The sequence below is a fragment of the Penicillium waksmanii genome (assembly GCF_028829765.1).
Source record: "Penicillium waksmanii strain IBT 27052 chromosome Unknown utg000004l:1.0-5674109.0:1.0-5678898.0, whole genome shotgun sequence".
Lineage (NCBI taxonomy): Eukaryota > Fungi > Ascomycota > Eurotiomycetes > Eurotiales > Aspergillaceae > Penicillium > Penicillium waksmanii.
Window position 1 is genome coordinate 2,854,767 of NW_026643251.1, and position 23,649 is coordinate 2,878,415.

The window sequence follows — 23,649 nt, forward strand, 5'->3', positions numbered from 1 at the left end:
AGTTTAGACACAATGGCCCCATGATCTACAAGCATTTCGATCTATGATTCAGAATTACGATTTGGCCGATTGAGGGTCAGAGTATATATGAGGGTCATCGCCGACCCCTCACCACAACCTTATCCATCCATCTAGTACCACTACCACTACCACCACAAAGCCATCGCTCTGAAACCCACCACCACAATTATGCATTGCACAAGACTCCTCGTCAGGAACGTCTCAACGGCAATCAAACCACGCAAGAGACCTTCTCCTCTCTGCACCCAAATATCCACCGTGGCAGTCACCCCCCCTCTCTCAACGCCAAACCCCTCCACAGACTCCGATCAGCTCGCATACCGACTCTGCGAACTCTCGCTACAGAAAATCCAAAAAGAAGCCCGGGCCTCTGAACCGGATCTCAGGCACGTTCTCGCTTGCACATCGATGCAACGGCTCGCCCAGGAAGATCTTCTTCATCGACTTGACGCTTTGCAAAGTGCATTGCCCACACAAACGATACCACTACTTCCTGGCTGTGACGAACTATACATGTCGGATGAGGAAGCATGGGATATGAGGTCATTGGAGGAAGCCGTGGAGGAACTGGAGAGAGCGAGTCGGAAGGGTGAATTCGCCCGATATATATGTTTTCAGCAGATTCGAGAAATGTGACTTTTACTAGTACCAGATTCTTTCAAGCCTCCATCATCTCCCTAGTTCACCTTCTTCCACTGAGGTTCCTAGTATCATGGGACCTCCCACTGGCTTTCAAGCATGAGGCTTGTTCCTTCTTGAGGTCCTCAAATCCCGCATCGCTCTTTCCTACTAGTCCCGCACATAATTTTGTTTTGACCCGCCACCGCGATCTTCCTGCCATCCATGGGCATGGATCGATATTTATTCCACGCGCATGCTATTCCTCTCTCATTCTGGCCCCCTTCTTAAATGTCTTTCTGCCGCAACCCATCACTTTTCTTGACGCCTCGACGTCAAGTGAAGCGAAGCCTATTTCTTCATCAAACGCCAGCGCATCAGATAGGATACTACTCACTTCTACCCTGAGGCTCCAACCCGATTGACTGCCATATTCTCTCACTTTGATTCCCCCAATCACTTGACTCCAGGGCTCGCGTGTTTTCCTACCCGCTCCAGCGTGCCGATTCAACCTACGCCCAGTGTCGATTCTCCATGATTGAGATCTGCTCTTAAATTTCTGATATCGGCGCATGATCAGCAGGTATCTCGAGGATTCTGGTTGCAGCCATGGAATCCAATGACAGCTATCTGAATAGTGAATGGAATATCGCCCAAGGCTCTTTCACCATATTTTTATGTTCTCCCTCTCTGTTGGAGGTATGTACTTGGGAATTTGCCATTGCATCAAAATATGACGCTAGTACTTTTTGGCACTCGGCCAAGTTCCAGGCTTGAAGGTTCAAGGGAATTTCACTTCACTCCTGGCCTGGACTATAAATATCTCAGTATCTATAGTTTCAATCTTCTCTTCCGCGTCTACTCCCGAAGCATCCTTTCGAACACATTTAGGGCGAAGAAAACCTGAACCTTTCTTGCATGTCACTCGCAGCATTGCACCAGCTTCCACACTCTCGGCAGACTTCCAAAAAGTCCATATCTGCAGACCAACACCGTGAATCGACCTTTACACCGACTCTCTCCACGCGGCCTCTGTGATCAGGGAGCTGCCCAAACAATCATCATCTTCGACCTCCATTCTCCCAAAACTCCAACCCTCATCCAACCTGACCATCCCTTTCATACTTCCGGTTTGTCAATCCCCCCCAGTGACATTCTCCAATGATCTGATACTAACACTATAAATCACTAGAGGGGCATCTCTCACTCCCCGATATCGAACTCCGACGAAGACACCTCAATACTTCATCCTTACCGATTCTTCCAAGACCCCTGCCCTGAAAATATCAGGACCAAAGTCAGACTTTCACAGCATTCAGTGACTCCCTATCACCCGGGATACCTCACATACATACGTATACCTTCCACCAACTCCCGAAATGGCGAACTCAGGTTTCCGTGCTGCCACCACAACCTCTTCCGAACCCAACACAATCCACCAGATGTGCCGCAAGTGCAAGAGAATCCTCCCGATTGATTGGTACATGAAAAATGGAGCAGCTCTCAAAGCGTGCTTCGATTGCCGATCTTCCTGTCAAATTGTGAGTAACTTTAGTCAAATTCGGTATGAACGCAGTTCGGCTAATCAGAGTATCCTAGAGAAAGCGTGCGGGAAGAAGGAAAATTGCCGAGATCAATGCCCAATTGAAGCAAAACCCAATGCTGAACCGGATGCTCGTTGAAAATCCCATTAGAGAGACATGTGACCCAATGGAGCTTTCATCGAATCCGCCGTACATCAGCACTAACACGCCATCCAGCACCATCGAACCCGATGGACCCTTTACCTCTAACCTGGCGTCGAACCCAGTGGCATCAGATACTCAAAAAGAGATGTCGCCGATTCATGGAAAAAGCGCAATCTTCGCAGCAGCCGAGAGCATGAGGAAAGCACTTGACACGTTCGTTTCGTTGGTGAAGAAGGGGAGTTGTGCCACCAGCCGCCAACCGTCCGCCGATCCCAGCTCGCACAATAGCGTGGAATCAATAGAAAATTCGATTAAGTCCGAATCTCTGAGTAGCCAATACGAATCAAGCGACGACGTAGGCAGCGATATCTCTGGTCCCAGTCACTTTGTCTGTATGCATTGCGCAAAAGCGCGGAGTATCGGCCTTCGGTATGACGACATCTGCGTGTACTGCTTTGAAAAAAAACAACAGTTCTGCGTACCGGGTGATCACGAGACTGATCAGAATGAGTTTTTCGACGAGGACGGCAACGAGTATGACGTTTGCAACGATTGCCGGGAGAAGTTGGTGAAGATGGAGGAGATGAAGACTGAGATCGATATCCAAATCGAATGAGCGGTGTGGTGGTGATAGGCGTTTTGATATTCTGGTGATTTGGTTGGTTCGATCGTTCTGGGGATATGCATATGATATCGTTGCGGTCTTTCCTGGTGTTGTGCGTTCACTGATTTGTTGAAATCGACGGCGTTTGCGGGAAAGAAGGTGCGAGTATAGTATTTTTTAGAGACAGAATGTGATAAGTTGAAGGTGTTCGAATGGGTATTCTAGTGGGGATTCTAGTAGGCAAAACGTTTGGTAACTGAATGGCAGGTTAGTAGCTACCGTAAGGTAACCAACTCTCCGACCAAGTAGGTAACCAAGTGGGCACTCCAGTACATAGGTCCCCTAGTTCGGAAACGATCGAGATGAAACAGTCCCGAATCACCGGCAGTAATCGGGCAGATAGATACACCGACTGTTAGTAAAACCAAACTTTAGGAAACGTATCCTAGGATATCCTTTCTATCTTTTGACAGGATGCCTAATTCGGGCTTGCCTGACGCCGTGCACCCGCTTACTCAGCGGGGATTTTAATCGCCGACCGCGTGGCATCGGAGGTCTTGGCACTGCGACGTCCGATGGAATCTTTGGAATCTTTGGAATCTTTCGAACTTGTCAACTCGGACTCGGCACATTCTCCTTATCCGGTCCCTCTGGTGGCTGCTTCTTATCAATCAGCAGTTCCAGATCCTGTTCTCGACCGCATCACGTATATGCGTCCCCACTATTTGTTCAGCAGAAGAGTCCAATTACTCTTGTCAATCTCAGGGTCCCGATGTGTCAGCGGAACTTGTCGTCTTTAGATCGCCCGCAAGGCTCCACTTTCTAGTCACTACAGTTTGGGTTCGCAGAAATTTCGACCCCATTCATCCATTTCCCGCGTGGGGCGAGCTGTTGAGTCTCATTAAATCTCACTTCTCTCCATATTAGGGGCAATTCCCGAAAAAGTTGATCTGTCGGCCTTTGTCTGCGGCTCGGGATAGCCTTGTGATATTCGACACCGGCCATTTCCCATTGGATTCGGAAAGTCGGCTGGACCACTGACCGACGGGTTTGACCCACTCACTGAGCAGATTAAGATTAGAATGATTCTCCCGAGGCGTAGTGCTACTATGTAAATAAATGGAGTAACCGTAGTTGGTAAACACTCGTTTGTCTTTGCATAAGAACCATCGATGACCCTCCTGCCTCTCTTCCCGCCGAAGTTGCCGAATTGACTCACCCTCTTTCTTTCCCCTCCCCTCCCCCACGGTAAACATGGAGGGTTCACTTCATCCGTCGTCCCAACCTGGGTCGATGGATGATATTCATGATGAAACCGCCAGTGCTGCCACTGTTTACGGAGAGGAAACCCCTCGCAAAACCAGCCAAAAAACCAGTCCTGTGCCTAGCATTCACAACGATTGGAGCCTACTCTCCCGCGTCCAGGAACAACATCAACGTGAATTAGATTCGGGTTTCAAGGCCCAGGAGTTGGGTGTCACTTGGCAAAACCTCAATGTGGACGTCATTAGCTCTGAAGCTGCTGTCAACGAGAACTTCTTCTCCCAATTCAACATCCCACAACACATCAAAGAATCCCGCAACAGGGCCCCACTCCGCACCATCCTCCGAGACAGTCATGGATGTGTTAAGCCCGGCGAGATGCTGCTGGTCCTCGGTCGCCCCGGTTCCGGCTGTACCACCTTGCTCAAAATGCTTGCCAATCGCCGTGGAGGTTACAAGTCCGTGGAGGGAGACGTGCGCTTTGGCTCGTTATCCCCAGATGAGGCCAACAACTACCGAGGCCAGATCGTGATGAATACAGAGGAAGAGCTTTTCTTCCCGACCCTTACAGTTGGTGAAACTATGGACTTCGCTACCCGTCTCAAGGTTCCCTACAAGCTCCCCAACGGCGTTGACTCCGCTACCACCTACGCCGATGACTCGAAGAAGTTCCTTATGGAAGCGATGAACATCTCCCACACCGAGGATACAAAGGTTGGAAACGAATACGTCCGCGGAGTTTCCGGTGGTGAGCGCAAGCGTGTCTCTATCATCGAATGCCTGGCCACTCGTGGATCTGTTTTCTGCTGGGACAACAGTACCCGCGGTCTGGATGCTAGCACTGCATTGGAGTGGACCAAGGCAATTCGCGCCATGACAGATACCTTGGGCCTTTCCACTATCGTCACCCTCTACCAAGCAGGTAATGGAATCTATGACCTCTTCGATAAGGTCTTGGTTCTCGATGAGGGCGAGCAGGTCTTCTACGGAACTCGTGCCCAGGCCCGTCCGTTCATGGAGGAGGCTGGCTTCATCTGCCGCGAGGGTTCTAACGTTGCTGATTTCCTTACTGGGGTTACAGTTCCTACGGAACGTCGCATTCGCGAAGGCTATGAAAGCCGCTTCCCTCGCACTAAGGAGGCTCTGCGAGCAGAGTATGAGAAGTCCCCTGTCTACTCGGAGATGAAGAATGAATACAACTACCCTACTTCTGATGTCGCGCTTCAAAGGACCCAGGACTTCAAGGATGGGGTTGCTTTCGAAACGTCAAACGGTCTACCGAAGAACAGCCCTCTAACTGTCAGCTTCAACGAGCAGGTGAAGGCGTGTGTTTCTCGTCAATACCAAATCATTTGGGGTGACAAGGCCACCTTTATCATCAAGCAGGTGGCTACTTTGATTCAAGCTCTGATTGCCGGTTCCCTCTTCTACAATGCGCCTAACAACTCTGGTGGCTTGTTTGTCAAGTCCGGTGCCCTTTTCTTCTCCCTCCTTTACAACAGTTTGCTTGCCATGTCTGAGGTAACGGATTCTTTCCACGGCCGCCCTGTCTTGATTAAACACAAGGGCTTTGCCATGTTCCATCCCGCCGCTTTCTGCCTTGCTCAAATCGCCGCCGATATCCCCGTACTCCTTTTCCAGATCAGCATGTTTGCCCTGGTAGTGTACTTCATGGTCGGCCTTACTATGTCTGCTGGAGCTTTCTTCACTTACTGGATTTTGGTCTTTGGTACCACAATGGTAAGATGCCCTGGTCATTCACCCTGCATTGCTCAACTAACGATTCAATAGACCATGACCGCTCTTTTCCGAGCTATCGGCGCCCTTTTCTCTACGTTCGACGGTGCCTCCAAGGTTTCCGGATTCCTCATCTCCGCTCTGATTATGTATACCGGCTACATGATCCAGAAGCCTCAGATGCACCCATGGTTGGGCTGGATTTTCTGGATCGACCCTCTGGCTTACGGCTTCGAAGCCCTTCTCTCCAACGAATTTCACAAGAAAATCATCCCTTGCGTCGGAAACAACCTTATTCCCATGGGACCCGGCTACGAGGACTCCACATATGCCGCCTGTGCTGGTGTCGGTGGTGCTCAGGTTGGTGCTACTGTTGTAACTGGCGAAGAGTACCTCAGCTCGCTCTCTTATAGCCACGCTCACCTGTGGCGCAACTTTGGCATCAACTGGGCTTGGTGGGTTCTCTTCGTCGCCGTTACCGTGATCGCCACCTCGCGCTGGCAATCTCCCGGCGAGAGCGGCAACTGCCTTGTTATTCCTCGTGAGCGACTGGACCAAACCGCCCTGAAGCCTGGCAAAGACGAGGAGTCCCAGGTGCAGGAAAAAACCAAGACACCTGTCGAGAGTGGTACCCAAAGTGATGAGGAAATCGATCAGCAGCTTGTTCGCAACACATCTGTTTTCACTTGGAAGGACCTACAATACACAGTCAAGACCCCCTCTGGCGACCGCGTTCTGTTAGATAATGTCTACGGATGGGTAAAGCCGGGTATGCTGGGAGCTCTGATGGGTTCTTCCGGTGCTGGAAAGACGACACTGCTTGATGTTCTTGCGCAGCGCAAGACCGAAGGAACCATTCGTGGTTCTATTCTGGTAGACGGTCGCGAGCTTCCTGTCTCATTCCAACGTTCCGCCGGATATTGTGAGCAACTTGATGTTTTGGAGCCCTTCGCTACCGTTCGTGAATCCCTGGAATTTTCTGCTCTTCTCCGTCAAGCTAGCGATGTTCCACGTGAGGAGAAGCTCAAATATGTCGACACAATTATTGATCTTCTTGAATTGCATGACCTTGCGGATACTTTGGTCGGCTATGTGGGCGCCGGTCTGAGCGTTGAGCAACGTAAGCGTGTCACTATCGGTGTCGAGCTTGTGTCCAAGCCCAGTATCCTGATTTTCCTGGATGAACCAACCTCTGGCCTTGACGGACAGTCTGCCTACAACACCGTGCGATTCCTGCGCAAGCTTGCCGACGTCGGCCAAGCTGTCCTTGTCACTATTCATCAACCCTCTGCTCAACTATTCGCCGAATTCGATACACTTCTCTTGCTTGCTAAGGGCGGCAAGACAGTTTACTTCGGAGATATCGGTGACAATGGTCAGACAGTCAAGAACTACTTCACTCGCTATGGAGCCCCGTGCCCGGCTAATACGAACCCTGCTGAGCACATGATTGATGTTGTCTCTGGTCAACTAAGCCAAGGCAAGGATTGGAACCAGGTCTGGCTGCAGTCCCCTGAGCATGCCAAGTCATTCAAGGAGCTTGAAGATATTATCAGCACTGCCGCCGCAAATCCCCCTGGCACTTTCGATGATGGCCGCGAGTTTGCTACTTCACTCTGGGAGCAGACTAAGCTGGTTACTAACCGTATGAACAAGGCTCTTTACCGCAACACTGACTATGTCAATAACAAGCTTGCCCTACATATCGGCTCTGCTCTCTTCAATGGCTTTTCCTTCTGGATGATCGGCGATAGGGTCGGCGATATGCAGCTTCGTCTTTTCACCATTTTCAACTTCATCTTCGTTGCACCCGGTGTGATCAACCAACTCCAACCGCTGTTTATTGAGCGCCGTTCTATTTACGAGCAGCGCGAAAAGAAGTCCAAGATGTATTCGTGGATTGCATTCGTCACCTCTTTGGTTGTCTCTGAGCTTCCTTATCTTTGCCTGTGCGCGGTGTTGTACTTCGTCTGCTGGTACTACACTGTTGGATTCCCCAACGAGTCGAGCAAAGCGGGTGCGACATTCCTTGTCATGCTTCTCTACGAGTTCGTCTACACCGGTATCGGTCAGTTCATCGCTGCCTACGCTCCTAATGCCACCTTCGCCGCCTTGGTGAATCCAGTTTTCATCGGTACCCTGGTTTCCTTCTGTGGTGTTTTAGTCCCATACGCCCAGATCCAGGCCTTCTGGCGCTACTGGATGTACTATTTGAACCCATTCAACTATCTCATGGGCAGCATGCTAGTCTTCAACGTCTGGGACACGGATGTCAAGTGCAAAAATAGTGAATTTGCCATATTTGACCCTCCCAGTGGAAAGAGCTGCGGCGAGTACCTCGCCAACTACATGCAAACCATCGGTGCACGCATGAACCTCGTCAACCCCGACGCAACCGAGAGCTGCCGCGTCTGTCAGTACACCAAGGGTGCTGACTACTTGTACACCATCAACCTGAAAGAGTATTACTACGGATGGAGAGACACTGGTATCGTTGCCATCTTCGCTCTCAGCTCGTATGCCCTTGTGTACGGTCTGATGAAGCTGCGAACCAAGGCCTCCAAGAAGGCCGAGTGATGATTTCTTACGGTTCTCTCATACAATACTGCGCCCGAACTGAAACACATACAATAGACTACTACCATCTTATCAGCATTTCCAGGAGTTATTTCTGTCATGAATTATCTGATTATGCACATAACTTAAAATAATTTACTATCACCCCGCTCAGTTAAAAGTTAATGAAGTTTGAACAAGAATGCTTCCTATCATTCGTAGTATAAAAGACTAAATACTATCACCACGAATATCAATCAACTGAGATCGACTCAAAATATGACTAGCCAACTGCAGCACCGAATCAGTAGCCAAGATCTCCAAAATAGATACAGCACTATCCATCGTCTTATTAACCCAATTGCGTAACTCAACCGCAACATGCGAATCGACCCCAAACTCAGACAACGGACTAGCAGGATCAATCCTTTCCACCGAGATGCCCAACTGGGAAGCAATCCTCGCACTCAGAGCCTCAAAAACAATAGAAATAGCATCATCCTGCGTCTTCGACACCCGCAAGGCATCTCGCACCATCTGAAAAGCATCTTCATCCTCCGTCGCCCCGGCAGCTCCATCAGAACGAAACCTCCTTCGAAAATGCGCGAATAGTGGCGCCTCGAAATTCCCTAATGACTGACCTGTCTTCCACTCGCCCAGTCCTGTTATAATTTGAGAATTCCCAGTGCTCACAGTCTGATGCTTTCGCTGCTGCTCAATAGCAACCTGGACAAGCGACAGAAGTGTCTGAGTATCTGTACTCTGAAACCCCTGTGTGATCATCTTACTCGCAATCCCTTCATTCTCGGCCAAATATCCCACATCTGTGACCGTACCTAGGTCCAAGGATGTAGCTGGGAGACCCAGCGTATTCCGGTAGGCAGCGAACGAGTCCATGAATGCCGAGCCGGCGGCGTAGGCAGCCTGCGTCGCATTTCCGATCACCCCGCTAATCGACGAGAGCATGAGGAAGAAATCTAGATCGGTTGGAGCGTGATTGTGAAGATTCCATGTCCCATTGTACCGGGGTTGTAGCACATCGAGGTAGTCTTCAGTCGTCATTTTTTCGATATGTATATCCTGTGATCAAGGACCGGTTAGCTGGTAAACGACTGGACGATGGGATATACCTCACTGACCTTGAGAACCATAGCCCCATGCACAATTCCACGGACTGGCGGTGCCCCCCACGAAATATCGAGGAACATTTGTCTGATTTCTGACTCATTTGATATATCGCACGCATGAATGTCGACTTGCACGCCTTTCTCGGTAAGTTCCTGGACAGTGGACTGAGCGGATACCTTTGCTAGACCGCTTCGGTTGAGCAGGATGAGGTTCTTTGCACCCCTTTCGGCCATCCATAAGGCTATTGCGCGTCCTATACCTCCAAGTCCGCCAACTAGGAGGTATGATGCGTCTGGTTGGAATATATCCTTTGAGACTTTCGGTCGTTTCAACTGCCAGTGGGAAGTAAGTTTGTGTTTTCCCCTTCGAGAATAGAACGGGTGATGCGCTTACCTGAATTATTTCGTTGTCTACAGCGGTCACTACCACGTGCTTCTTAGTGGAAACTTCACCCAGTGCCTGATCCAGGTCTGAGATTTTGTAGACGGATAGTGACGAGGGGCCGTGAAGCTTTCCCTCGTTGAAGAGTTGAACAACCTTTGGCCATAGTTGTCGTGTCAGATCTGTCCTATCTTTCTGAAAATCGAGGACGTTGAAAGACGAGAATGAAATATTTTTTGTAGTGCTCCAGGTGTTATCTTCTTCTCTTTCGTCGTTGTGACATGACATTTGAACAAAATGTCCGAATGATGCAACACACTTGACCAATTCTCGATATATTCGATGCGTTCTTTTTGCAGTCGAAATGACAACTCGAGCCTTCTTGCCGCTGGTGAGCTCGACGATATTCATAACAATATCGTCCACGCCCTCGATGAAGACCCGCTCAGGTGGAATGGCAAATCTGCTCAACAGGAGGTCTTTTTGCGAGGGGTCAGTCACGGTTGCTAGTATCCTAGTTTCACGAGTAAAACACATCTCAAGCATCGCCTGCCCAAGCAAGCTGGCAGCATCCTGAATCAGAACCAATTCGTCCGGCCTGGTCCTTGTCAAATAGTGTATAATGTAGTATGCAGTCGTATATTCGACAGGTACAGCGGCAGCCATTTCATAAGTTATGAAATCGCTAACTCTTTGAAAAGAGGTATCTCTGTCTTGATAGTAGCTCCTTGCTGTTCCGGTCCCAAGACAAGCGACACGATCACCGATAGAAAGAGAGTGTACCCCTGGCCCGATTGCCAGGACTCGGCCGCTGCATTCTAAACCCAATGTTCCTCTCGACTGGAATTCATCTGCATCTTCTTGCATATCCCATTCGCCCAGTCCAAATGCCATTACTTCGATCCTCGCATATCCTGTTGGTGGCGGACTGGTCATTTCAAAGTCTGCTGCGAGATGCGGGTGTATAGTATTGTGACCATTCGGTCTACAAACCCGGATTGGTTTTTCGACTTGTCGGAAATGCTGTTCGCATTGGATCTCGGTCTCCTTGATGTGACCCAAGTCTTGGTTGATATCTGACCGCTCCATTGCTCGTGGTATCATAATAACTCCATTCCTTTCAGCATATTCCGTATCCATGTCTCCAGAGTTCATCTGAGAAAAGCATTTCTGAATCAACGTCGTGATTAATTTCGCAGATCTCTGATTCGTCAACGGATTTTGTGCGTCTAGGTCAAGCGTGATAATCGGCTTCACGGCAGACTCGGATCTAGCCGTTCTGGCAAAGCCAACATCAAGTCCGTATCCAGGGAATGTTGGATCAATAGCTCCACCGCGGCTGATCCAAAGTACACCGCTGCTGTAAAGAAATATTTCTTTCAGTTTTGAAAGAGTCTCGAAATCTGGGCTTGCAAGGACATTCTCATGTACGTCATTGAACACAATGCAAACCTTTCCTATCGCATTTGCTGCAGCTAGACATGATGTGTCAACCTTCGGGCATGTGCCCAAGAGATCATATCTCAAGCATTCAGTCATGGATATTTCGTCACCATCTGCTTGGATTATCAAGAATTCCCTGTCGATGAGCTTTGCCTCATGTTCTGGCTGGCAAATTATGAAGCCTTCCACGAGATTCATCTTCCGGTCACTGTCAATGCTGCCAGCGTCTCGATTCGACGTAAGCCCAGCTTTATAAATCATATCATCGAGGTCACCTCCCTCATCTTCAAATCCCCTCGGTGGCTCGAAATTTCCCACGGGCCATAGATATAAAGCGGTGGTCAGGAAATTATCTAGAATGCTCTCTTTGGGACGAAGCGGGTCGACGATAATCAAAGTTCCAGACGGCTTCAGCATGGAGCGACATATTTGAAGCGCCTCGAGACTGGAATGGAATTGGTGAAATCCATTTGGTACGATGATAAGGTCATAGGAAAAATCGTCGGGTCGAGGCGCAGAAGAATCGGAAATTCCGCGCGGATCTCCGAGCTTCACAAGATCGATCCACTTTGTCCATTTTTCCAAGTACAACTGTGCTCGCTCGTGGTCTTCCTCGTCGTGGTATGTAAAAGTGTATCTTGAGAAGGGAGGGAAAGCAAACTCCTCGCTGCTGATATCGGCCAACAGAGCCTCGAGAAAGAGTGTCAATGGCCGAACTATTCCATCACAGAGTTGTAGAATTGACATGTCTGGCTTCTTAAATCCAATAAGCTTGATATGATCCAAGGCAGCAATGTATGCTTTATCCATTGAAAGAACTTCGTGATGAGCGTTGGAAAGCTCTTCGTGAAGTTGGGTAAAAGATTCGTCTTCGACCTGGGATAATGAAGCAAGGTAGGCATCTATCATGTTGATTAGCCTTCCCATCGAACTCGAAGGAGCTTTGTTGGTTAGTATTATCTGATCAAGTGATTTGTTCTCGTCGATTGCATGTACTCGAAGTATTTCCGACAACGACGATTTGTACTTGTCGTAGATTAAATCTGGTTTCCGACTATGTTCTTCTTTGAAAGCTTCGATCGCATTTTGTATTAGGACTGTGACATAGTAGTCGTATTCGTCTCGCGAAGTGAGACTCTCTCTCGAGCTACCATTATTTTGATGAAGGGGTGACAATTCACCCTTGGTGATAAACATGGGGTCTGCTCGCCACTCAATTCCGTATGCAATGGGAACATTCTTTGAACTTTCGCTCATGTTTGGTGCAACTTCAAGCCGGGTACCCCTCAACCCGCTGATTGATATTTTCGGGTTCAGACTGCACATCTTGGAATCATTCTCAGCAACGACTATCGACGCGACGATCTGTCCCCGCGAGCCAGGCCGAACATCCGTACAAACGCTTAATCTGTCTCCGGGCAAAGAAGTCATCTGATAAGACAAGCGCATATAGTCGAGTGACACTGGGATAATAGGACCCTTTTCTACCCCCATGTCCTGCGGCAGCGCAGCAAATATCGTGTGGAAAACACTGTCCAGCGTACAGGGATGAATGAGGAGGGGATATTGGAAATTCATCGGCATGGCTGTTGCGGTATTCGGTATCGTGATCTCAGCGAAGCATGTTCCAGTTTCTGTTGCGTGGGCGGATGTCAAATTAGCAAAGTAAGGCCCGTACTCAAGCCCTGCCTTCCGTAGTAGGTCGTAAAGACGGTCAACATTGACTACCCGAATGCCTTGGGGCTTGGAACTGGGGGGATGGATATTCGAACTTTCTGAATAGTGAATTGTCACTTCCTCTGCACGATTGGGTTGCGATTCGACGTTGATATCCCCCGAGCAATGTTCCGTCCACTTATTCTCCCTTGAAACCGAATATATATGGAATCTATACCATTCTCGTGAATCATGCATCCGGCTTTCTCCATGTGGTGTAAGTGAAGTCAATACTTCAACTTCGCTAGCTTCGGTAACGATGAGAGCCGAGTGAATATAAACATTCCTCATGATGATGGCAGACATTATTTGTGAGTTTCCTAATACCTGCGTTGCGGCCTCAGTCGCCATGCACAAATATCCTGCAGCAGGAAAAACAATGACCGATTGAATCCTATGATCCATGATCCAAGGAATCTCTGAAACCCTGATGAAATTTCGCCATCGAGGTTCAAAAGGACATGCGATATTGTCTGATGTGCCAAGTAGATCTGTTCGCGGTTGGCTTCTACTCCGAAATGCTTGGCTCAAGCGTGGTTCAATCCAGTAAGATCTGGTATGGTTCCAGCAATATGGAGGCATATCGATAAGAAGTCTGGGTCGTCTTTGGGTTGCTGCTCCTTTCGCAAAATTGATAGCATTCAGATCTAGCGGGTAATTCATAGAGACAAGGGTCGAAGCAGCACCCAGCGCCGATTTAACTGCGTCTTTGTTTCGTGTGAGGATGCTGAGATATGAAATATCGGCAGTGCTAAGCTTGACATTGGATTGTATGATCTGCTTCACGGGACCAGAAAGCGCCGAGTGGGGACCAATCTCAACAAGGCAGCCCACGCTTGCCTTTTGAGCGGATCCTATTCTCTTTCCTTTCCGTCCATTCAATAGACTTGTGCGATGATGCCATGGATTTGTTTCGAAGCATAGAGCTTTGAGGGAGTCTGAAAACTTGACTTGCTGAAGCAAATTTGAGACCCAATATCGGGGGCCTAACTCTTCTGGTAGAATGCATTTGCCAGTCACAGAGGAAAATATAGATACCGCAAAAGGCTGACAAGTTTCATCTGTGGCCACACGTTGGTCTCGGGGGGCGATAGTTGCAATCGCACTTAGATACTCATCAGCAAAAACCTTCATATGATGAGAGTGATATGCAACGTCCACAGCGAGGCGCCGATAAAAGATGGACTTCGCCTTCAACTTGTCGGCTAATTCGGCAATCGCCTCTGTATCGCCCGACACCGTGACGCTCGAAGGGCTATTAATGCAAGCCACATCAGCTTTCCCAGAAACAAGGCTCGAGAGGTATGGTTCTATCGCCTCCTCCGAAACTCCTACAGCTATCATGGAGCCTCGAACCTCATTCGATGCTAAAATCTTGCTAGCGCACAACCCTCTGTAATAAGCGACTTTCATAGCATCTTCCATGCTCAGCACACCACTCGCATACGCAGCAGCAATTTCACCGCTGGAATGACCCGTCACCGAGTTTGGATATACCTTCCAGGACCAAAGAAGGTCAACGAGAGCTATTTGCAGCGCTGAGCACACCGTTTGACTGAGAAGGGGATAGTTGAGCTGGGAGTCTTGAGGGCTTTTGGATATTTCGTCTGAGAAATTGTTACTATCAGCCCATCTGGTCCTATCTCAATTGAGGGAGGGGTTAAATGTTAATGCGTACCATAAACCTTGAACGACGCTCCCATTTCCGCCAAATAAACGTCAATTCGAGAAACAGATTCACAAAATATTGGATACGTGTCTAACAATTCTTTTCCCATGCCAGCCCACTGCGCCCCTTGTCCTGTGAAGATAAAGGCCAAGATTGGCCTTTTCAATGAAATCCGAGGTTTTATTTCGTTTGAAAGCGATTCGGCCAAATCTTGGACTGAACTCCCAGTAACTGCTGTCTTCCACATGAACCGGGATCGACCTTCGCTCAAGGTAGAAGCGACATCACCGAGGAAGATATTGTCAATGATACTTTCGTTCTTTAACAAATACCCATAGAGAGACTTGGCTTGCGCCTTGCATGAGTGCTCGTCAAATCCAGACATTAGGAATATTCTCTGTCTGGGAGTCGAAGCGACTGAAAATGTGTCATTTCCAATTCTTTTTCTCCAGCTAGCTTTTGACGGCTGTTTATGCCATATGGCCAGACCCCGTGAAGATAGATAACCGGAGGCCTCTTCGAGAATAGCATGAGCGTTACTCCCTCCATAGCCGAAGCTATTTACTGACACTCGACGCGGACCGGGGTTATTCCAGTCCTCCGGATATCGGGGTACCTGTTCACATTAGTCTGTGGATATAGGAAATATCCTATATACCTACTTTCAGCCTCCATTCTTCGAGGGGGATGCGTGGGTTTGGCGTATCGAAGTTCCGACTAGGAAGAATTGTTTGATTTTCCAGCATCAGCACGGCTTTGATAACCCCCGCAACTCCACTAGTCCCTTCCAGGTGTCCGACATTTGTCTTGATGGATCCAATATATACGGGGTTGTCTGGAGAACGCCTATGGCCAAATACTCGCGATATCGCACCTGTTTCTAGAGGATCACCTGCCTGCGTACCGGTGCCGTGGGCCTCCACAACGTCCGTTTGACCTGGACACAGCCCACATCTGTCATAAACGTCTCGAATCAACGCTTCTTGAGCGGCACCACTGGGCAAAGTGATTCCTGGTGTTCGGCCATCCTGGTTTGACCCAGTTCCGCGGACAATTGCTCTTATAGTGTTCCCATCTCGTAATGCTTGATCCAGGGGTTTTAGAAGAACGCAACCTATTGCTTCGCCCCTTGCGTAGCCATTGGCCTTTTCATCAAAGGTATGGCAGCGTCCATCTGGCGATAAAAATCTGTGAAAGGGTAAGCGTATATACTACCAAAAGATTGTTGTAAATACTATATTTAATACCTCATCATACTCATCGTGGACATGAACTCATGACTCAAAATAACATTAACCCCAGCCGCAATTGCCATTGTCGCATCCCCAGTTTGAAGACTTTGACATGCAAGATGCAAGGCAACCAAACTACCAGAGCAAGCCGTGTCAACTGTGACGCTGGGCCCTTTCAAATCGTAAAAGTAGGATATGCGATTTGCAGTCATAGCGCGAGACTGTCCGGCATTCGTGCACTGGTATATCGGCACTGCTTCAGGATCCCGAAGAAGTAAATCGGTATAGTCGGCACAAAATGATCCAACAAAACATGAAGTCCTGCTCCCGGCAACCTGGTGCAGAGACAGTCCAGCTAAAAATTTCAGTGGTGTGTTTGTTGATCATCCGATTGGGGGGAGGGGAGGGGGCCTACCGTTTTCTAGCCCCTCATATGTAACCTCCAGCAATAACCTCTGTTGAGGATCCATAGCTGCCGCCTCGTCGCTGGACATGTTGAAAAATGGCGCGTCGAATAACGATATATCTTCTTCGAGGAAGTGACCGCCTTCTACGTTGATCTGGATAATAAAGTCACTAAGCATAAAATGGGCCGCTGACTTGAGTCATCTTGGATCCTCACCGTGCCATGTCTCGCGTGGTCGGGATGATAGAATGCGGAGCTATTCCATCGTTTTGCTGGGATGGGTGACCATTCTTCACGTTGCTCCAGTAGAGCCTTCCACAGTCTTTCCACATTAGTTGCGTCTCCGGGGCCTCTAAACCCCATTCCTATAACCGCTATCGGCATTGAAGCATCGTCGGCCAAGATTGAAAACCCATCATGCATATTTTGAGCTGATTGCTCAGAGTCTCTTGTTTCACCTATGTTGGTGCATTCCATCAACAACCTGGAGTTGGATGCCTCAAGCGTGATGGGAATTTCTTTCATGTTGGGTCCCGATGCCGAAGTATCTGACACGAAGGACTGACTTATGTGAAAAAGGGAAAAAAAAGAAACAAAATGGTCTAAATTGCCAAACTACCGAGCTTCTGACCTGACTATAGCTGCAGAGCTTTGCACTTGGTAATATCCTCGGGTCATTTGTAGATGATTGCCAACCCAGAAGATTTGCAACCCTAGAATCGAGTGGAGTTGACATATAAATCGCCGAGTCATGCACAGAAGAGTATCGATATCTGGCTGTTTTCAACTTTCTGTTTCTTTCTCCCTCCCTGCTCACTGCTGGCTCGAGCTCGGAATTCCCACCAATGCCTCAGCTCATATTCCAGAAATCTGGATAGACAACTTGCGAATTGCAGATGTCATGATGGCTACGTTTCTCTGATCTGTGGGGACATCATGACCTTTCCCATGCACCACGAATGTTGAAGAACGTGAGTCGCAAATTTGATGTAGGGCCAGAGAACAGTTGAAAAGTGGATCTTGTGCGCCTGCAATGCTTACACAGGGTATGGTAATGTACCCATCCAGGTCTTCGTCTATAACAGGATGTTCCCCGGGATTCATGTGAAAAGGAGGCAGGGAATTGACAAAGATAGCACAGCGGAACGGCGGAGCCTCCGGCGGCAATATTCCGGCGCGCTGTTGTTTGGCATGATGGATCAGGAAACCAGCGGCCAGTGTGCCACCGTGAGAAAATCCCAACACGCCATCGAAAGGGCCATGGAAGGAGATTGTTTCGTACAGCAGCTCGTACGCCTCTAGAATATCTGTCTCGTCTGCATCTTCAAGGGAAAATGTCCGTGGGAAACGATAATAGCTATAGTAGGGCCCGTCGTAATAACCGGCGATGCCCGGTCCAGCATCGGAGTCGACCTCGCCTTCTAGGAAATGAAATGTGGCCTTGTTGTCTTTCTGCAGGTCACCGATGAGTCCACCTATCAATGGGTTATCAATCAGGGGGTTGAGCCCGATGCAATGGTATCGAATTTATCCATACTCAATTGCGAGCGTAGAATCTACGATACAGTAGTTGGGTCAGTCGTAACGCAACTCAGTCTCGCGCCTCTTTTAGCAAATAAAAAGCTAACCTTTTCACTTGTGCCCCATCCATGGAGGCACAAAAGACGCAATCGCATCTTGTCGATTGCGAATCAGAGGAAGGAATCAAAATAAGTCACCGATACTGGACAAAGCTAGACCCTTTAGGTTGCCCTCCCTCTCATCATTTTATATAGTTGCTGAAACTTTTCTAACCGGTCACTTAGCAGTCATATCAGCCCCTTTCGCCAGTGGCAATGGCTGAACTAGCAGGCTAAGATGATAAAAAGTCCCCGTCGAAGGAAGACCATTTCTGATGGAGCGTAAGTCGCACAGGGATGACCGGGATGCTCTAGAACGCGCATGAGCGACCAGGCACCAGCAATCAAACCTTGGATTACAACCTCATCCTATTTCATCCAGATCGAGGTCCGAACAGCCGACTGAGAATGGGATAGCTTTCTATTTTTTTCCTGGCTTTTGGAATGTCGCCTAAGCGAAGTGGCTCGCGGCATCGGCAAAAGTGAGCCGGTGACGTAGTGGCGGATGGGAATCGCCAGATCGCGATCGGCCGGCTTCATGCGCGTCCTTAAAGTTGATCCCCCCCCTTCTCCGCAAAAAAAGGATCAGAATCTCCAGATTAGAGAAGAGGCGAGAAAAAATAGAACAAACACAGATCCAAGGTCTAGGTCAATAACCATGCCGTGGTCCTTTGCGCTCCCCAGGGGGTGTTCACCTCTCCGCTGCTATCGATCGCCACGCCCATTGTCGGCGGAATGGCCGTCGCGCTGGCCGTCAACCGTGAGTGAAATCTCCCCCCCAACCATGCATGAATCCGACTCAAATCCCGAAATACACCCGCTCACACCGCATCTACAGAGAAAAACACCAAAACAACTTACCGCGACCTCCGCCAACCGCCGTTCAGTCCGCCGGCATGGCTCTTCGCCCCTGCCTGGACCGTCTTGTACGGAATGATGGGTTATGCCGCGCACCACGCAACCGAAACAGCAGCCGGGTCGCTCTCACTGGCGGTTCGTGACGCAAACGAAACGGCCCAGACGCTGTACACAACGCAGCTGGCACTCAACTTCCTCTGGATGCCGCTTTTCTTCGGGGCGGGGCGGCCGGCCGCGGCTCTGGGCGATATGGCCCTCTTGGTAGGCAACCTGACCTTCCTGTTGGCCAATTGGTGGACGGCCGACCGGACAGCCTTTTGGTTGATGACTCCGTACTACGCGTGGTTGGGATACGCTTCATATCTCAATGTGGGCGTGGGATATTTGAATGGCTGGGCTTTGCCCGATAAGAAGAAGCGCTCGGAGGAATAAAGCAGGGGCCAAGTTGCCACATGTTGTTTGTTTCATGCATCGCATATGCGCAATGACCGATGGTCGATGCAAATGCAAATGCAAAAGCAAAACAAATGTGAAATACATATGCAATGTGTGACGAAGGGTGGTGGGGGTAGATGGATGGGGTATGGGGGATGAGATAGGCGTTCTGGACTCGAGCATCATAGCATCATATCACAGGCGTTTAGGAAATGGAAATGGAATTCATTTCATCCACCCACTATCCAGGGGCCCACTTCCACTTCCTGCGAGTGGCGCGGGTACAGTATTGAGCACATCTTCTCATTCTCATGTCTCGGGGATTCGTAATGGTGAATAGTGTGTCGCCCTTATTTCTCGGCGAGTGGGCCTGTTTCTATGTTTAACCGGGGGGGGCGCTTGGCTGGGAGCTTTTTCGGCCATGTTTGCGGTCTCCACTTGTCACAAGTTGTCAATGTCATGGCTGGATGATCACATCGTGGTGGACCATGGCGCTGACATACCTCCTTGCGAAGAGTCCACATCAGCTCCTGAGCTCAGGAGGTGGCTATATCTCGATTGGAAAAGAAAATCCATGGAGGGCCGTGATGGAACTCCGTGGATCCCGATCGTCAGACGGAGGTCCCGAAAGGAAATCACGCAAAGCAAGATTGTGCCCAACAGTGGATGTGGAAAATAGCACGGGCGTTTTTAGGGTCGACCATTTTCAGGGATTTCAGATATTTCCCATGGTGAGCAGGAGATAAAAGTCGAACGGTGTGAGGCTAGAACGTATTAGGGTTCGCAGGACCCTACAAGAAAGAAGAGATAGAAGCTGGAACGAACCATCGGACGACGGAAGACTCGGTCCAAGCTCGCCACCGACCCACCCTTGGGTGATGTACAGGTGGTACGTGTGTCCGGCTAGGCGCCATCATTGGCAGAAGGGATTTGACTCCTGTCAGGAGAAGCGGAAGAGGCAAAAAAAAGAAGGGAAAGAAGGAAAAGAAGGGAAAAGGAAGAGTCGCGAAGAATCGATGTAGTGGTGTGAAGTAAGAAGGGAAGTTGAGGGAAGTGAGGAAGGTGAGGAAGTCAGGTGCCCCAAGTAACTACATCCCATAGATACTACAGACTACAGAGTATACTGTAAGGACAGTATACTGTACTGTGCCTTATCGCTGGATCTGATCTTCGGTCGATCATCAATCTAGACTCTCTCAAAAGTGCCGAGTCGAGCCAAGTAAATACTTTGTACTCCATCTGGCTTGCTCCACTGGCTGCTTTCTACTAAATATTTTCCCTCTGCTTTCTGCTTTCTGCTTTCTACTTTCTACTTTGTCTTGTGTTTGATTCCTTCTTTTATCCAATTCAACTCCTTTATCCTTTATTCTTCCCACTTTCTCTATCGTGTTTCTTTTCCAATAGACTGGGCCATTTGGTCCCTCCTCTCTCGCTCTGATGTCCTCCCCGATCGTTGGCCCTCACCCAAGCCCGACCGAAGAATTCGATGAAATTCCCTTTCCAACTTCCCTTCCTGCGACAACTCTCCCCAGTCCACTTCTCAGTCCAACCCTCAGTCCGACTCGTCCCAGCCTCCAGCGAGAAGATACTGCAGATGTGCATCAGTATGATGCGGGGCTGCACGACACGCAGACGCCGCCAACGCAGTCCACCCCACCAATTCGTTCGCCGCGAGTGCGTTTCCGTTCAATCAGCCGCTCGGTAAGCGAGAGATTTCACAGTCATGGCCATGGTCGTGGCCACAGTCGTGATGGCTCTCGTCGAAACTCCTCCGACCGATCCGATCCCTCACAGCATTTGTTGCCGCCACCAGAGTTGAGCGAAGTGCCTTCCGGAACCGTCACCCCGCCAGTCCCCGCACATTCTTATTCACGCGGCCTCACCGGTCGCCGCATGCCAGACGAGGAGGGATCGCCTGCCGAGCCCGCCGAGGAGGAAAAGCAAAGCCTCATCGAGCGAACTGCTTCCGCAAGAGAGCGCTTTCGGGCTGCTGGTCAGCTGCTGCGCCAGAAGACCGTTCGTCTCACGGAACGTCTGGGTCGTCCTCCCGATGAAGGCGAGGCCCTGAACGCCTCCTACTTCCCCGATGATTTCGACAATGGTATTCCTCTGGAGGAGCTTCAAGCACGACGCGCCCGTCATGATGCAGACCGACTCCGATCGTTGGAGAGCGGTGTTCAGCCCATCGAGGCAGCCCCGACCGCCGAGGCCCATCGCCTGGTGCGCAGCATGACCCAGGCCCAGGAGCGCAAACGTCGGCCGCGTGGCGCATACCAGCGGTCGGGCCAAACAACTCCGGAGGGTGTCCTGCGTGGATTTGCACGCCGACGATCTAGTGGATTGGCTGGCGGTAGCGGTATCCTCTCGCAGCTCCTGAAGCTCCAAGCTGTTTCGACAAACGGATCGTCTCGCCCAGGCAGTGTTATCACCGATGACTCGGATAGCGACACCCAATTCTCGTCCGGTGCGACGACTCCGAAGAAGGGCTCTCTCTCTCCATCGATTCCCCCGTCTGCCCTGGCATCTGGTGCTGCTACCCCACGCAGGGAGAAGCTCAAATGGTATAAGAAGTCGAATCATCGATCGACCTCGTCGCTGGTCGACGCTTCCATGAATCTCAGCAGCACCACTTTGCCCGGGATTGCTCCTATTCAGCCAGGCAAGAAACACAGGAAAAATAAGCGCAAGACTCGCCTTGAAGATGAGATCCGTGTTACTGTTCATATCGCCGAGATCTTGGCTCGCCAGCGTTACATCATGCAGCTCTGCCGGGCGCTTATGCGCTACGGTGCGCCCACTCACCGTTTGGAGGAGTACATGCAGATGACTGCCCGTGTTCTTGAGGTTTCCGGTCAGTTTCTGTACCTCCCGGGTTGCATGATGATGTCTTTCGATGATCCGGTTACTCGCACCGCCGAGGTCAAGCTGGTCCGTATGGTTCAGGGTGTTGACCTGGGCCGTCTTGCCGACACGCACAACGTCTACAAAAATGTTGTACATGATCTTATTGGGGTTGAAGAAGCAAGCCAGGAGCTGGATGAGATCATGCAACGGAAGCCTCGATTTAACAGGTGGATTCTCGTTGGAATGTATGGTCTAGCGAGTGCTGCTGTTGGACCCTTCGCTTTCAAGGCGCGTCCGATCGATATGCCCATCATCTTCATTCTGGGATGCCTGGTCGGTCTAATGCAACACGTCCTCGCCCCACGCTCTGTCTTGTATTCCAACGTCTTCGAGGTGACTGCCGCGGTGCTCACTTCTTTCCTCGCTCGTGCTTTTGGGAGTATCAAAATCACCCGCAATGGGGTTCAAGAGGAGCTTTTCTGCTTCTCTGCTTTGGCACAATCATCCATCGCGCTTATTCTTCCCGGCTTTATGGTTCTCTGTAGCAGTTTGGAACTGCAGTCACACCAGATGATCGCTGGGTCGATTCGCATGGTCTACGCTATCATCTATTCACTTTTCCTTGGCTACGGTATCACCGTGGGGACCACGATATATGGCCTCATGGATGGTAACGCCACATCATCATCTACATGTTCCAATCTCAGTATCTACGGATCTGAATACACACGACAGTTTCCTTTCGTCGCAATTTACGCAATTTTTCTCGCAATCGTCAATCAAGGAAAGTGGAAGCAAATGCCGGTCATGGTTGTCATCGCTGTCTCGGGTTACATCACAAATTATTTCAGCACGACAAAACTTGGCTCCAACTCCGAGGTCGCGAATACCGTCGGCGCATTCACCATCGGTGTTCTCGGCAATCTGTACAGTCGTCTTTGGCACGGTCACGCCGCCACCGCCATTCTGCCCGGTATCTTCGTCCTGGTTCCCTCTGGTCTCGCCTCAAGTGGCTCCCTCATCGCTGGCATTAAGTATGCCGATGAAGTCCGACACAATCTCCAAACGTCCGGCAACAGCTCCTCTAGCAGCAGTTTATCCGCGTCTTCCGTCGCCAGTCTCGGCTTCGGTATGATCCAGGTCGCCATCGGCATTACTGTCGGCTTGTTCATTGCTGCCCTCATTGTCTACCCTTATGGCAAGAAGCGTACTGGTCTTTTCAGCTTCTAGTCTTCTACACTTTCGACATTTCCTACTCTTGTTTCATCTTCTACCATTCTCTTGTCACATTTAGATCTCCATGCACTCGCACACATTTAATGTTCTCATTTTGGTCTGTCATTGAAGCGATTTACTGAGCGATTTCTATCGGCGTTTTCGAAAACCTTTTGTTCGTTACTACATGAGCGTTCTTGTTCTTGTTTGTTCTTG

The 23,649-nt window shown here is 49.8% G+C and overlaps 7 protein-coding genes across 7 annotated transcripts; 5 read left to right on the forward strand and 2 right to left on the reverse strand.

Annotated features, from left to right (window-relative positions):
- Positions 1-189: 189 nt before the first annotated feature.
- On the forward strand, positions 190-657 carry N7481_003875 (uncharacterized protein; the record flags this gene model as incomplete). Its single annotated transcript, XM_057263094.1, has 1 exon — positions 190-657. The coding sequence occupies one exon, from the start codon at positions 190-192 to the stop codon at positions 655-657; it is 468 nt and encodes a 155-aa protein (XP_057124755.1).
- A 1,692-nt stretch (positions 658-2,349) lies between these two features.
- N7481_003876 (uncharacterized protein) lies at positions 2,350-2,943 on the forward strand (the record flags this gene model as incomplete). The annotated part of the gene is made up of 1 exon (XM_057263095.1): positions 2,350-2,943. The coding sequence occupies one exon, from the start codon at positions 2,350-2,352 to the stop codon at positions 2,941-2,943; it is 594 nt and encodes a 197-aa protein (XP_057124756.1).
- Positions 2,944-4,224: 1,281 nt separating this feature from the next.
- Positions 4,225-8,508, forward strand: N7481_003877 (putative ABC multidrug transporter; the record flags this gene model as incomplete). Its single annotated transcript, XM_057263096.1, has 2 exons — positions 4,225-5,934; positions 5,986-8,508. The coding sequence occupies 2 exons, from the start codon at positions 4,225-4,227 to the stop codon at positions 8,506-8,508; spliced, it is 4,233 nt and encodes a 1,410-aa protein (XP_057124757.1).
- Positions 8,509-8,718: 210 nt separating this feature from the next.
- On the reverse strand, positions 8,719-16,987 carry N7481_003878 (putative polyketide synthase; the record flags this gene model as incomplete). Its single annotated transcript, XM_057263097.1, has 8 exons — positions 8,719-9,567; positions 9,627-9,947; positions 10,009-14,762; positions 14,834-15,440; positions 15,487-16,012; positions 16,072-16,411; positions 16,472-16,616; positions 16,679-16,987. 8 exons carry the CDS (start codon positions 16,985-16,987, stop codon positions 8,719-8,721), a joined length of 7,851 nt encoding a protein of 2,616 aa, XP_057124758.1.
- Positions 16,988-17,317: 330 nt separating this feature from the next.
- N7481_003879 (putative DUF341 family oxidoreductase) lies at positions 17,318-18,138 on the reverse strand (the record flags this gene model as incomplete). Its single annotated transcript, XM_057263098.1, has 3 exons — positions 17,318-17,937; positions 18,000-18,018; positions 18,091-18,138. The coding sequence occupies 3 exons, from the start codon at positions 18,136-18,138 to the stop codon at positions 17,318-17,320; spliced, it is 687 nt and encodes a 228-aa protein (XP_057124759.1).
- A 678-nt stretch (positions 18,139-18,816) lies between these two features.
- On the forward strand, positions 18,817-19,371 carry N7481_003880 (TspO/MBR family protein; the record flags this gene model as incomplete). Its single annotated transcript, XM_057263099.1, has 2 exons — positions 18,817-18,841; positions 18,920-19,371. 2 exons carry the CDS (start codon positions 18,817-18,819, stop codon positions 19,369-19,371), a joined length of 477 nt encoding a protein of 158 aa, XP_057124760.1.
- Positions 19,372-20,811: 1,440 nt separating this feature from the next.
- On the forward strand, positions 20,812-23,448 carry N7481_003881 (threonine/serine exporter family protein; the record flags this gene model as incomplete). Its single annotated transcript, XM_057263100.1, has 1 exon — positions 20,812-23,448. One exon carries the CDS (start codon positions 20,812-20,814, stop codon positions 23,446-23,448), a length of 2,637 nt encoding a protein of 878 aa, XP_057124761.1.
- Between the last annotated feature and the right edge of the window lie 201 nt (positions 23,449-23,649).